This window comes from Myodes glareolus, chromosome 14 (assembly GCF_982192425.1).
Source record: "Myodes glareolus chromosome 14, mMyoGla1.1, whole genome shotgun sequence".
Taxonomy (NCBI): domain Eukaryota; kingdom Metazoa; phylum Chordata; class Mammalia; order Rodentia; family Cricetidae; genus Myodes; species Myodes glareolus.
In genome coordinates, this window is record NC_142039.1 from 61,199,957 (window position 1) to 61,214,451 (window position 14,495).

At 40.5% G+C, this 14,495-nt stretch overlaps 1 protein-coding gene and 1 pseudogene across 2 annotated transcripts in view; one reads left to right on the forward strand and one right to left on the reverse strand.

The window, feature by feature from the left end:
* LOC148119883 (protein Jumonji-like) overlaps positions 1-14,495 on the forward strand; it is a 133,013-nt pseudogene that overhangs the window by 67,450 nt on the left and 51,068 nt on the right. Inside the window, exon 2 of the transcript XR_015734920.1 lies at positions 13,397-13,532. The product of XR_015734920.1 is annotated as a protein Jumonji-like (transcript). The remainder of the gene's footprint in view (positions 1-13,396; positions 13,533-14,495) is intronic.
* Positions 5,295-6,037, reverse strand: LOC148119884 (large ribosomal subunit protein uL16-like). Its single transcript, XM_087896546.1, has one exon. It carries the CDS (start codon positions 5,999-6,001, stop codon positions 5,357-5,359), a length of 645 nt encoding a protein of 214 aa, XP_087752672.1. The 5' UTR covers positions 6,002-6,037; the 3' UTR covers positions 5,295-5,356.

A 14,495-nucleotide genomic window follows, 5' to 3' on the forward strand; every position in this document is an offset into this window, starting at 1 on the left:
CACAAGGAGCTGAATATGAATTGAATAGTGAGCCAATTTATCTTTGTTAAAGCAGTAAAACTACTTTGGACTGTTTTCTTAAAGTTGTATTTCATTCTTATATATCTAAATGTTTAGAAGGTGCTACCAGAATTTAAGACTATCCATAAATGATAAAGAGAATAAATGATGGTAGGCAGGAAATAAAATAGTAGTTTGGGGGAATGCTAGCTCAAATCTTTTCATAGAAAGAAGTAATGACAATGAGAGGGTATAGAAGAATATGAGTTATATTTTGTTTTGTCTTCCATTGCTGCTCATCTGCCCCATGTGCATTTGTGAGGAGGTTTCATTTTGATGTTATCTTTAGATTGCAGAATATTCTTTATTTGTGGAATACATAAGACACAAAATGGAGGCATTATTCACCACTTTTAACACTGGCTTCTTAAAAATGTAGAATGTAGCATCAATGTATTAGAAAACTGAAGTGTGGGCCGGGCGGTGGTGGCACATGCCTTTAATCCCAGCAGAGGCAGGCGGATCTCTGTGAGTTCGAGGCCAGCCTGGTCTACAAGAGCTAGTTCCAGGACAGGCACCAAAAGCTACAGAGAAACCCTGTCTCAAAAATCAAAAAATAAAAAAAAAAGTGTGTTTAGACTTGGAAAGAAACTTGGATTTAAAATGGCCCTGAGATTACTGGTGGTCCATCTGTAATCTCAGCACGTGGGCAGTGGAATCCCATGAGCCAGCTGGCTTGCACAGCTAGCTGAATTAGCAAGCTCAGATATCAGTTCCTGAGTTAATTACCTTGTCTCAGTAATAAAAGTGGAGACCCCCCTCCCCTCCCCCTCCCCTCTCCTCCTCCTATGTACCTCCTTGCCTAGAATCACCTATTTTCATTCACATTAATGCATACTGACATGTAAAAAAAGAACAAGTCTTTGAAACGTATACTGTTTGCAACAGGTCTAAAATCCTTCCAATTTTGGAAACCTCATGTAGTGATTCATACTTTAAGTGGTTTAAATGTGATTATAACACTTAGGTTTAATACTTAGACACTAACTTGGAATTTTTCTCATCCTTCTTCAGTTATGCTTGAAAAGACAGAGGATTGCTCTTGGTTTGCTAAGTATGAAAATGTGAACCTCCAAGTTATCTTTAATTCTTCATTGGGATCATTAGCATTAGAAGTCCAGTGCCAGCAAGGAAAATCAGGTGACATAGTAACAGTAGGCAAGAACCAGAGTGTGGGGAGGTGGCTTTGCTGCTGAGGTTTAGCTGTGAAGGGATGTTAAGACAATCATATAAATTGAGTCTAGAGCTCAACACGAGGTGTTTTCCTCTGACACTCTCCACTTGATTTAATTATATACACTTTAATGTGTGTATTGGAGTGGGAATGGGTAAACAATACATAGGTCTTCTGCAAGACATGCTTTTAGCCTCTGAGTCATCTGCCCCGCCCCCCACCCCCCCCCACCCCCCCCACCCCCGGTCTGTCTTTTAGCCCGGACTGTTCTGGAACTCACTTTGTAGGCCAGAATGGCCTCACTGAGCATCTGCCTCTGCCTGCTCCCTTTTATATTTTGAGCAAAGGTCTCATTGAACCTGGAGCTCAGCAGTGTAACTAGAGTATGTGAATAGCAAGCCCAGCCATCCTCCTGTCTCCAGCACCTTTCTTGCTAAGTTACAGTCTGGTCAGCTTTTTATGTGAAGCTTGGGGATCCTGACGCAGGTCCTCATGCTTGGATGATAAGCAGTTTACTGACTGACCCATCTCTTCAGCACATGAGTATTCTTAAATGTGTTTTGTAGTGTACTCTGAGGCAAACACTGGTCAATTAAGGCTGTGAACACTGCATTTGGACTGAAGTAGAATTTTAAGTTAATTGGTGTGTGCCTTAGGCATTAAACATTTCTATTGAGACTCCTTAAACCACAGGCTCACATTCATGACCTTTTACCTTTCAATTTATATCAATTTCTTAAGAGATACCTTTTCTATCTAGTAGAGGATGTTAGTGAGCATCTCTGAAGGATGTAATTCCTGTTTAGTTCTCTTTTCGACTTGCAAATGTGACTTCCTTTTGTGATAGGAGTTGCTAAAGAAAAGTGTTTGATCTGAGAATGGAACTCTGTGACAGGTACATTTTTAGTATTTTGAATTTACTACCACAGTCACACTCTCTGTTCTAGTTTATGTTCTAGTGAGAGAAGTGGGCCTAATTGGGTTAGCCGGAAGAATGGTTTCTATTTCCATGTTTGAAAAGTCCCATGTCTATTTCGAGGGTTGTACAGTCTGGAGGTGGAGGACAAGTTAAAGACTACTGTTTTAGAAGTGGGTCTGGGTTTGGCATTGGCAGCTTGATAATTACAGTTTTGGCAAAAGAGCTTTGAATTTGGGCTCTTGGAAGACCTCCTGAGGAAATGCTGAAGAAAAAAGGACCCTGTATATCAGGAAGGGAGTAAGAGACTGTAGAGCCACTGAGACTGCCTCAGGCTAGTGCTTTGTTGTGCCAGCAGGGTGACTGTTGGGGAGTCAGTCCCATTATCCCCCAAAAGAAAGGACTGGTCTTAGCCTGGCCATTTGTTTAATTCATGTAGCATATTTTCTGAGCAAAATTCTGAGTATTTTCTGTTCTCATCAATAATGAAGAAAACAGAGCTCACTTCAGCACGTTTATGGGAAGCAGTAAGGTCTGAGGAAAGATGTTTCTTAGTCAAAGCCAGACATTTTCTGAAAGGTGAATGAATTAATCAAGATTTGTCTGCTTTGCTCCTAACTGTGGCTACTTTAACACCTTTCTTCTACCAAGTGGCAGAATTCTGTTGGAAGGATTGGACTAATGAAACAGGAAGCCTGGGTTGTTGTTAGCCCTCTCTTTCTCATGAACATCTAACTATCATTTATTTATTCTTTCTAGATCCCAGGCTTATGTGAAATGAATTTGCGTGTATAAATTTAGTTGTATGTGTGATGTGTAGCTTTCTGTTGTTAGCAATTCTAAACATTTTTGTCCTGGTCTATCATTCACAGCTATTAACTTGTGGTCAATTCTTATTATCTATTAATGCAATTTGTGTGCACACCCTCACCTCCCACCCCCCACCCCCACCCCCAGATACATAACTTTTGGACTCAGCTGGAAAGTTATCTTAGGCTTCTGAACTCTTGCTGTGTGGTTCCTTAACGCAGTTTTTTAAACGGCCTGTTTTGGCACCTGTGGTTGCTTCAGTCAGTAAGAAAAGAGACACCTTGATTTATATGCCCTGGTACTTCTTTAAGGCTCTCTAGACTCCCCTTTCTCTAATCACATCCTATATTCTTGGCTCTCCATTTCACAACATCTCAGCAGATGCTCACTGCACAGTCTCCCGTAGATAACCAGAACCACGTACCACTGAGGTTCCATATTTCCCCCGTAAGCACACACTTTACTATATAAATGCTTATAATGAAGTTGGACTTATCAGCAACAGTAAGATTAATAAACAATTACCTTACTATGTGGCTTCCCACTTATTTCAAATTAAAAATCTGTATCCATTCTTCCTAAGAAAGCTCTCATCCATTCTCTTTCTTTGTACTTCAGTGTTAGATTTGAAGTCGAGCATTTTAGAGATGGAAATGCACAGGTAAGCTTTTATTCAAAAAATAGAATCCTGTTTGATAGAAGTACAGTAACGTTGTTGTAGGGATTAGTTATCTGCCTAGCAGGTAGAGATAATCACATTTGAATGATTGCCCCCCTTTGTTCTTTTCATTGAGACATGGGAGAGCATCAGGGAAACCCTTTACCCATTTCTCCATTTCTGCTGTGTCCTTATGGTTTTCATGCTGAAACTTCTTTCCGGTACTCAAGACAAATAGTGTTCTGTTTTAGGAGACATGGTTTGGAAGTAGATGGTTTTACAACATATTTAGCTGTCAATTATTGTAGACCCTCCTAGGTGTTCATACTTCATTAGGCAGGTACTCAAGGGATTGATTGCTTAAACTAAAGTTAAAACGATCAGGAAGATCCTTGCTGGGTACCTTACCTCTTGAGCCAGTTCTTTCTAGCATAGACTCTCCAGTTTAGCAGTAGGGGTATATTTTACCTGCAGCCTCTGCTCCTTTATGCATCGCCTTTTATCTTTTTTATGCACCTGCTTTATCTAGTCAAAGTCAAAGAGGTTTTGTTAGGAAGCCATAGGATACAGTTCATGTTTATAGGAATGAAGATTTTTACAATTCATAAATGTTCTAAAGAAAGGTAACAGAGAACACTTGGAAAAGTGGTATTTGAACAAGGACAGATGAAGAGAAGAATCAACTGAAATAAAGTATATATAGAGAAAGAGGTGTCAAAGATAGGAAAGATGGCTTTACAGTCCTGTTGGCCACAGCAAGAGAAGTCCATAGGAGCATTGTATTAATGAACATAGGCTCCCTCTTCTCATTCTACATATCTGATCACCTGGTGGGTGAATCTCACAATTCCACCCTGTCCTTATACAATGGCAGTTCTGAGTCTCAGGTATTGTGTGAATGAATGCTCAGTGCTTTAAAAACATTTCAGATGAACTTGTGTCCTCTTTATAGACGCTGCACTAATACTTTGTATTCAGAAGTATTTGCCAAGATTCACTTGTTTGAAAGAAAGTGATTTGATTTGCTCTGCATACAATATGATGATATTACAAGTGTTAGGTTTGTCAGCCAGTAGAGTATTTCTGTAGCTTTTACAAAGTATTAAATTTTATTGGGCCTAACATTTCAAAGTAATTTAAAGTAAAATTTGATTTAAAATGTTACTTTTTATTCAAGTCAAATTAAGTAACACTTTATTTTTTCAATGATTTATTTATTTTTATGTGCATTGGTGTTTTGCTAACATGTATGTCTATGTGAGAGCACAAGGTTCCCAGAAGTGAAATAACAGACAACTTTGAGGTGCTTGTGGGTGCTGGGAATTGAACCTGGGTACTCTGGAAGAGCAGCCAGTGCTCTTAACCACTGAGCCATCTTTCTGCTTCAGCCAGTTAAGGGTCATTGTTGTATAGTATTTCATACATTTCCAGGTATGTTTCCAGCAAAGCATAACTCTGTATCTGTGACTTCTTATTCTCTCTCCCACCAATCTCTGGTTGCCCCAATCTGCTTCAAAGATGACTTGTTTTCCCATTGGAGAGGCATTTCATATCAGTGGAATAACTTTTTATATCTGCATGACCCATTGTATGCCACTTAGTATGAAAATACAGCCAGTGATAATTTCCCTGATGAAAAATTCTATAGTAGACTTTTTTTTTTTTTTAAAGCAGGCTGGATGTGAGATTTATTACTGAACATGATTTGGTAGGGTATAGGAGAGCACCGAGAAAGCCCTCAGGAGTGTAGGGCTCGCCACTTGTCCAGGGGACCACGATTAGGAATATATTTGACCCCACAGCCATCAGGAATCAGTCGCTTCTCAGCAACCATGTCTTCAAATTCATCAGCATTAAACTTAGTAAAGCCCCATTTCTTTGAGATGTGGATCTTCTGGCGGCCAGGGAACTTGAACTTGGCTCTACGAAGAGCCTCAATCACATGTTCCTTATTCTGCAGCTTAGTGCGGATGGACATGATGACCTGGCCAATATGAACCCTGGCCACTGTGCCCTGGGGCTTCCCAAAGGCACCACGCATACCTGTCTGGAGCCTGTCAGCCCCAGCACAGGACAACATCTTGTTGATTCGGATGACATGAAAAGGGTGAAGCCTCACTCGAATATGAAAGCCATCCTTGCCACAACTCTTTACCGTGTACTTGTTGGCACAAATACGGGCAGCCTCCAGAGCTTCGGAAGAGAGTTGTTCGTATTCATCTGACACCATGTGGCCACAAAGTGGGAATTCATCAACTTTTGCCTTCTTCCGCCCCAAGTCAAAGATGCGGATTTTAGCATCAGGGACACCTCGGCAGAAGCGAGACTTTGGGTACGACTTGTTTTTACAATACCGGTAACACCGGGCGGGGCGGCGACCCATGATGGCAAAAGGATCGTCGGTAGCGCGCTGGAGGAAAAGACTAGTAGACTTCTTTTTATAGATGATTTTTTAAAATTTCTGTACCATATTTTAGTTGTCTCCGCATCAGTGAATGGGCATTTGAGCTATTTATTGATTTTTTTCCCTAATATTTTTTATAGTATTTAAATGTGTAGTCCAGGGTGGCTTCAAATTCAGCATCTTTTTGCTGTTGCTAATAATGCTTCCAAGCCTTGTGTTTTCCAAGACAGGATTTCTCTGTAGCTTTGAAGCCTGTCCTGGAACTAGCTCTTGTAGACCAGGCTGGCCTCGAACTCACAGAAATCCGTCTGCCTCTGCCTCTACCTCCCAAGTTCTGGGATTAAAGACTGTGTGCCACCATTGCCTGGCCTGTTTCTGCATGTTTTATGTGAGTATGTAAGAATAAAAGTCATTAATTCCATGTTTTTCTCCTGAGGTACCCACACTTTTCCACAGTAATTTTTGTGATGCCAAAATGATGATGTAGAATGATGAGTTTCTCTACATCTTCAGTATAATAATAATAACAACAACAACAACAACAACAACAACAACATTTTTCCTTTCCTCTAAAAATCATAGCTAAAGATTGGTTTTGGGAGAAATTTATTATTATTTTTGTGTTAATGTACACGTTTTTTTCTGATGAATTACAGGAGCAAAAAGAAATAAACTTGTCTTATGGTTCTATATTTAAAATTCTTACTTGTACCTGGGTTTGTTGGTGCATGCCTTTGATCCTAGGAGAAGCAGGAGGATCTCTGGTCTATATAGTGAGTTCCTGGACAGCTGTGCAGAGAGACCATGTTTTATCTGTGTTAAAGCATTGCTTGTAAGGACAGAGCTTGAACGCAAACTGCATTTGTGATTTTCCTTCATGTTCACTCCAAACCTTTGGGCTCAGCACACAGTGAAAGGTCATCTGTAGGGAGAGAGACCGCCTAGTGTGCTTCTTACATTGTGAGTTCTGTGTATTTCCTCATCAAGGAAACCTTTCATGAACATCTGTTGACCATCCAGAACAAAGTTCAGTAATTGCATCTATAGGCAGGCATTTATAGCATGAGAGTTTTCAGTTAAGGTTAGGGGTTTATGTCCTAGCACTTGGGCCACATGCCAGGAGCCATGAAGCAGGCAGGATCATGAGTTGAAAGCTAGCCTGGAATGAATATATTTGTGTATATAGTGAGACCTTCTTTCCAACACCCTCCTCCACCGTAACACCCCCCGCCCCCCCCAAAAAATAGCAAACAAAGTTCTGGTGAGGATCCAAGAGGGGAGATGTGTAAAGATATTTAAAAATGCTTTTCTTTCCATAACAACTTTAAATCACAGATTTAGTACGGATTTTATTATTACTGCCCTTTAAAAAACCATTTCAGTATACACTCCCCCTCCCGCACCCCAAGAAAACAAGCACCGAAGACTGTCAGTGGACGTCCATTGTGGTTTCTAATAGGTGACTGCAGAGGAAACTAACAACAGTGCTACTTGTGTTTATGGATGGGTAGGTCCCTTACTTTTTTCTTTTCTTTTTATTTTAATTTCTTCTTCCCCAGAGACAGGGTTTTTCTCTGTGTAGCCTTGGCTGTCCTGGAACATACTCTGTAGACCAGACTGGTCTCTACCTCCCGAGTACTGGGATTAAAGGTGTGTTCCAACACTAACTGCTGGACTAGCTGTTATTCTTTTTTTGGGGGTGGGGGTGAGGGGAATGTCTGGAGACGTCTTTAGAAGAGTAAGTAATTTTATTTTGCTTTTTAAACTAGAGATTTGAATTCATTTTTGTAGAATGTTTTATAGGTTGTAGGAGTTGGTAGAGATACTTGCTGCCAACCAAACGTGATTACCTAAGTTTGTGTTTTTTTTTTTTTAAATATTCCTATCTTCTTATATATTTATAAATGTCAGAGTTCTCGGTCAGACTTGAAAACACTTTTAAACAAGTCCTTGGCAATCTCTAAATTGTTCTTGGTGACTTTGGTAAACTCTTTGATCAAAACTGAGATCAGAGGGTCATCTAAGTTTGTGGTTTTAAAAAGAACTTCCTCTACCCCAATACCTACCTGTTAGAGTACATTGAGGGGGACACAGCAAGTGTGTCACAAATAAGCTAATAATAAAAGGAAAATCTTTAAACATATGTAGGTAAATAACACCGGAAGCATGTATACTTCAATGCATTTTCTAATTCCCAGTGTCTTCATCAACTTGAAACAGGTTTAATATGGATCATAATCCTGTGATAGGTTCAGGAGCATCTATCTGTACATCATCTTCGGAATGCTATATAGCTTCCCTGGGTGCTAGAAAGGCCAGACAAAGCAGACGGGGTTGGAGTCATGGACAGGATGGTTCTGTGTATGGGCACATACTATAATGTAATAAAATACATTATCAAATAGCACATAAAGTCAATTGAAACTATAGCCAGTGTCATGCATGGAGCTGTCCAGTAGAACTTTCTGGGGTGAAACTTTTTATAGCTGAGTTGTCATTTTTATTTGGCATGAATGCTTTAAATGTGGCCAGTGTGACTTGATAAGCTCTTTAATTCATCACTAAGACTATGGTGACCTTACTAGGTAGTGCAGTTTAGGAAATGCTGTTCGAGGGATTTGGGATCTGTTCCTACTCATCACCTTTTACCTGCTGAGGTTGTGGACAGACACTAACACACTTTTCCTGATTTTCTTTTTTGAACACAGAAATAAAATTTATTTCATCTTTACCCTCTTTATTCCTTCTAGGAAAGATCAACTGAAGTTCAGATTTCTGTTGATTCTTGGATTTAGTCTTGCTGTAGATCTGGTGGTTTTGAATATGGCAGGAATAGAGGTGTGGGAGGCATTAGCCCTGTCTGCTCTGTTCTGAGTGTGCTCTGTCTTGGCAAACGTGGATATCTTCCTGCCATGCTGCTCGCTACCTTCATGACACCGAAAGTCTGACATGCTCAGATGCAAAAGAGCAGACTTGGCAGCTACCCAGCAGATTTTTACAAAATCTCAGTTGGTGGCCTGAGATTCTGGCTGTCAGAGTTGTGTTATGTAATAAATCGGTTTTCAATAGAAGTTCATAATCCAATTTCGATTGTGGCTTTCAAAAAAGACAGTAATCACATACAGGCACACATTTTTAAATAAGAGTTTGAGAGAAGTAAAACTCCTTGAATCACTGTTTTCAGACCAGTTTCCTTAACTCAGGAAATGTGTCTGGAGCAACTTTGCGTGACTTGCTTTTATTTTAAAATCAAGTTTAGAATGTATATCATCTTTCTTAGGATGTTTCCTGGCTTCTTATTGTATTTCTGGGTGTGAATTAACATAAATTTTTTAGCGTTGAGTTGATCAGAGAGGACATCGAGGAAGAAAATGATCAGACCCCAGGATGAAAATGTACGCCTTTCAGCCTTTCTCTTTGACAGTGCTTCTCTTGCCCACTTTTGTTTAGTGCCAGATAACTTCATCTCTCCAGCTCTGCTTTTATTGTTTAATGCTTTCATTGTTTTCAAATTGTTGTTGTTGAAACAGGCTAGTGTTGTCTTGTGTAGAATGATTTAGCTACAGGTATCTGAGACAGTCAAGAGGTTTCTGATTGCCTTACCCAAGGAGGAGGAAATGGCTATCAAGCCTTTCCTATGTTGTTTTCTCATGCAGCTTTGTTGCACCACCACCTTCAGTGCAAGTCTTACTAGGCTCATGGACAGCTGAGCAGAGAAGTCACAGTCACTAAGTGTAGATAAATGTTGAGGGCTGCCTAGCTACCGGTGAGCAATCAGTACACCTTGCTGTCAGTTCAGACAGTACCACTTTCCATAATCTTTCCCTGAGTCTCTAAGGAGGTACCTGCTTTGCAAGCTGAAGTCATCATATGGGAGGCCCCTTTTATTGAGGAGTTAGCTGTCATTGGAAAGTAGCAGCAGGAACAGCCACCAAACCATCATCCAGGTCTTTGTTTCGTTTTGATTGAAATGTTCTTATTATCTGTCCTATGAAGTAAAGTGAATTTTTACCATGGTCAGAGAAAACCTTGGTTTGTATTCTTGTATACCCATGTTTTATCTTAGAAAATATTTTGTTTGGAGTGTTGGTAAGTTTTTGTTCTTGTTTTTTTAAAGACAGGGTGTCTCTGTGTAATAGCCCTAATTCTCCTGGATCTCTGTAGACCAGGCTGGCCTCGAACTCAAAGAGATCTGCCTCCTGAGTGCTGGGATTTAAAAGGTGTGCCCTACCACTGCCTATAGACAGATGTGCCTTTTCTCCTCCCTCCCTTCCTCTCCCTTCCTCCCTCTTCCTTCCTCTCCCTCCCTTCTTTCTCTCTTTCTTTTTTTCCCCCTTTCTTTGTCAGTATGGGGAGACTGGTACAAATAATTATGTAGGAGGTTGTTCAAGAGATGAATGTGATACTTTTTCCTTCTCTTCCTTTGTTTTGTGATACAATATGTTCCAACTCTTTCCTGCACTTCCTTCCATGGAGAATTAACTGCAGGCGTCAGGAGATCCTACAGTGTTACTGTGCTGCAGGTTCATGCTCTCTTAGTCCTGCCCTGGCATAGAATTCAGATTCTGAAGTGTATGTCATCCTTGGTGTCAAATTTTAAAGGCACCTCATGGCATATTAGGTAACCAAAAAGAAGGTATGAGAGAGACAAAGAGTGATTGATTAGCAGGATTTGTGAGTTTTTATGCTCCTCTCCAAGACCTCTCTCCATTTCTGCTTTGTGACCTCTGAGACTGACTAGGACTTAGCCTAAATGGACAGCTGTGAAAGGGAGTTTGATGCTGGATATTCCACAGTCAGGTTATTGCAGTCCATGTCTTCACCAGCCATGTCGATTCTAAGACAACAGGTGTGCATGTGTGTGAATGTTATTGTCTAGTGTTTGAAACTGTATAATCTATGTTTTCATAGGTTGCTTCTCCTATATTTAGAGTACTTATTGGTGTAATCACGGTGTTGGTGTCAATAACTCCAATAGACCTCAGTTGGAGAGGTAAATTCTCTCTTCTGGAGTCTGAGTCAGGATGAGGGCTCCAACCTTTGCAGAATGCAGCAAATCTTCATGGGAGTTTCATACCCAGAGCTATTTGGGGTCTTATGATTTATAAACTGTTAATAGAGGAAATAACAGTCATTGTTTGTTCTGGAGGTCCAGATGAAAAAGTGAGAATGCGATGGTAGTGGAGCAAGCACTATCATTTGGTTGCAGGTCATCTGCTAGGGGAGCTTGCATTTGCAAATTCAGGAGAGTTGCCAAAAAATTTAATTCAGCCCCATTTTACTCTTCATATATTTGTATATCCGCATTATCTGCCACATTGATTATTTGAATTCCACAAATGGAGTCTGGTTAAAAATCTTTATGTTTCTGGTTCTAATCATGATTTTGAAGGTTCCTGGTGACCTCCCTCCCATTAGAGTTTTAGAAGTTTGCTCATGTTGTTCAGGTTAGGCTGATACAGTTTCTTGGTTTTCTTGGCCTTCCTGTCAAACCCCAAATCCCATCCTGGTATGTGAAAGGCCACCCAGAGCTCAGTATGTGCTGCTGTCCTCTAAAGGGGCTACCCCCAAACAGAAATGCCATTTTCGCAGGGTTGCAGGAGTAAGGGAGGTCTAGCCAGGGCAAGGGGGAAATTGTATCTTGCTTCCTTTCTTGGACTTTACCTAGGACAGTAGTTCTCAACCTATCTATGGGTCAGGACACCCTTGACGGGGCATCAAACAACCCTACCATGGGTGTTGCCTAAGATTATTTATTGGAAAACACAGATATTTACATTATGATTCACAATAGTAGCAAAATTAGTTATGAAGTCGCAACTTTTTGCTTGGGTGTCCTCACAATGTGAGAAACTTTACTAAAAGGTCACCATTGCTCTAGGAAATCCTTGAATCTTAACAAACGTGCAACTTTTTGTTGGGCTTATAATCTTTATGTGGTTGGATTTCTTTCTATGAACTAGTTTGTGTTTATGCAGAGTTTAGAAATTTAAGAGTGGGACAATCCCATGGAGATTTTACATGGTTTGTTTGTGATGGGAATAAAAAACCCAAGTTCTTTGTACAACCCTCATACCCTGGATGTCAGTTCTGAGCTATTGTGCTTCTCCAGCAGCAAGAAGGATGGAAGAAGCAAACATGAGTATTCTAATGCTGCTTTTACCTAGACTTCATTTTCTTTGTTCTTAGAGAAGTCAGCCAAAGTGTCTGAGAAGTAGGTGTGCAAGAAGTAGGTGTGCGATTGTTCACTAGCAAAGTATACAGGTCCAGAGGACAGTACAGCACCTCTGAATGTTCTCAGCTAGCAGAGTCTTTGTTGAAAATGAAATCTTCCTGGTTTCTCAGCTGGCATCTCTTCCTAGTTTCCACATGGTATCACTAATTTCACATGCTCCATGATCAAACCTAGGGCTGTGTCCTAACCAACCCTTGGTAGCTCCCTTTTCTCACATTCTCTTCTTTATTACTTAAAATGCACAGTATCCAATCCACTTACCAAAAGAGAACCAGATATGTATATGCATGTACTGTAGGTTATATGTGGTCTGACTCATTCCACATCCAGTTTTTATTGACTGAGTTTTCTGTCCTGCCCTCTTACCACAGAGGTCTACATTAACTATAAGCTGATTAGCTCATTAGCTCAGGCTTCTTATTAGCTCTTATAACCTATATTAGCCCATTATTTTTGTCTATGTTAGCCACGTGGCTTGGTACCTTTTCCCGTGAGGCAGTCACATCTTCCTTCTTCTGTGGCAGGGTCAGGACTTCAGACCAAGTGTTCCTCTTCCCAGAATTCTCCTGTTCTCATTTTCTGCCTCTACTTCCTGTCTGGTTGTCCCACCTATACTACCTGGCTGGCTACTGGCCAATCCAATCAGCGTTTTATTAAAATACAATTGTCAGGCTACAAACCATTGTCCCACAGCAAGGTTTGATTTTATTTATTTATTTATTTTTTGCTGGGTTCATGCAACTTCAGTATTAATAGTGTTAGGTGCATGAGGAGATTTGCATTCCTTCATTGGATGTTTAGCTTGATTTGTGAAGGAATGTATTGCTACTGTGCGTTGTAGTACTAAATCACATAATACTTGTTAGGAACTTGACATCTGTCTCTACTGCCACCCTCCCCCCACAAACAAAAGGGAAGAAAGAAAGAAAGAAAGAAAGAAAGAAAGAAAGAAAGAAAGAAAGAAAGAAAGAACATTACTGTGTAGCCCAGGATGGCTAGGTTCTTTCTATGGTAGGTCCGGGTGACCTCAAACTTATGGATCTCCATAAGTATTAAAGGTGTGTCCTATTGGAATACTGCCTTTATATTAAAATTTCTGTGCCTGATTTTTGGTGACTCTCCTCTTTACATTTCCACAGGATGACAGCGATGGGATCCCGTGGTCAGAAGAGAGAGTGGTACGGAAAGTCCTTTATTTGTCTCTGAAGGAATTTAAGAATGCACAGAAAAGGCAGCATGGGGAAGGCATTGCCGGGAGCCTGAAAACAGTGAATGGTAAGTGCTCAATAGAGACTGAGCGTGGTCTCTCTCTCTCGCCTTTTTTCTTGCCTTTCTTGTCAGATAAGCAGTTGTGGCCGTATGAATATGTATCGTGGACCTTGTATTGAAGAGTTATTTTTATGTTCCTTTATGTACTACACAATGGAATTGGGCAGGTGTCTTGGTCTGTTTTGGAGATCATGAACTGAATGTGAAGCCCATATTGCATTTACCTTTCTCCCTCCCCTTCCTCACCTTCTTTCCCTTCTTTTCCCTTCCTCTCCCGTTTACTCCCCTCCCTTCCTTTCATGGCTTTCTACACAGTATGTGTACAGAACCCTTTAATGAACTTGTTGAAATGTGGAGCCCTGTGTTCTGCTTATAAGAAATATTCCCAAAACCTACTACTCCTTGTGATGTGCCATTAGTCTTGTGAGCCCCCTTGCTGGCGCCCTTCTTGACCAGGCCTTGACAGTTGTGCTACAAGGCACTGTGTGTACAATGATTAGCATCCCTAGACTCAAAACAAACCTGTTCCTGTGTTTAACTAAGAGATATGAAAAACTGGAGAGAACTGACTCCCGTGTTTATTACTTTCTCTGTCTCTGTCATTCAGTAGGGTTTTTTGAATAATGTTAAAACTTCAAAACATTTCATTGTCTGTTGTAGCAGCGGCATATTACGTAGATGTATGTTATAGTTTGTAAGAGGTCAAGAAGAAAGAAACAGCCATTGGAAGGGATCCTGTTTTTGTCTTAAAGGTTAAGCTTTGAACACATGCAGTATACCAGGTGCCAAGTGATGGGTAGTTCATGTATGGCTTCCAATTTTCTTCTCCCCTGTCTCCCCACAGGGCGCCCCCCCCCCCCCATTTCCCTTGTGTTTGTATACGATGATTATATTTGTGTAAATACGGAAGTTACAAACAATCTTGAATGGTGGTCCTTACCTTTCACATGTTCGAGATGAGTCTTGTTT

Bases quoted from the DNA above. Each gene is read 5' to 3' on its own strand.
- LOC148119884 (XM_087896546.1), bottom strand. From the start codon at position 6,001: ATGGGTCGCCGCCCCGCCCGGTGTTACCGGTATTGTAAAAACAAGTCG.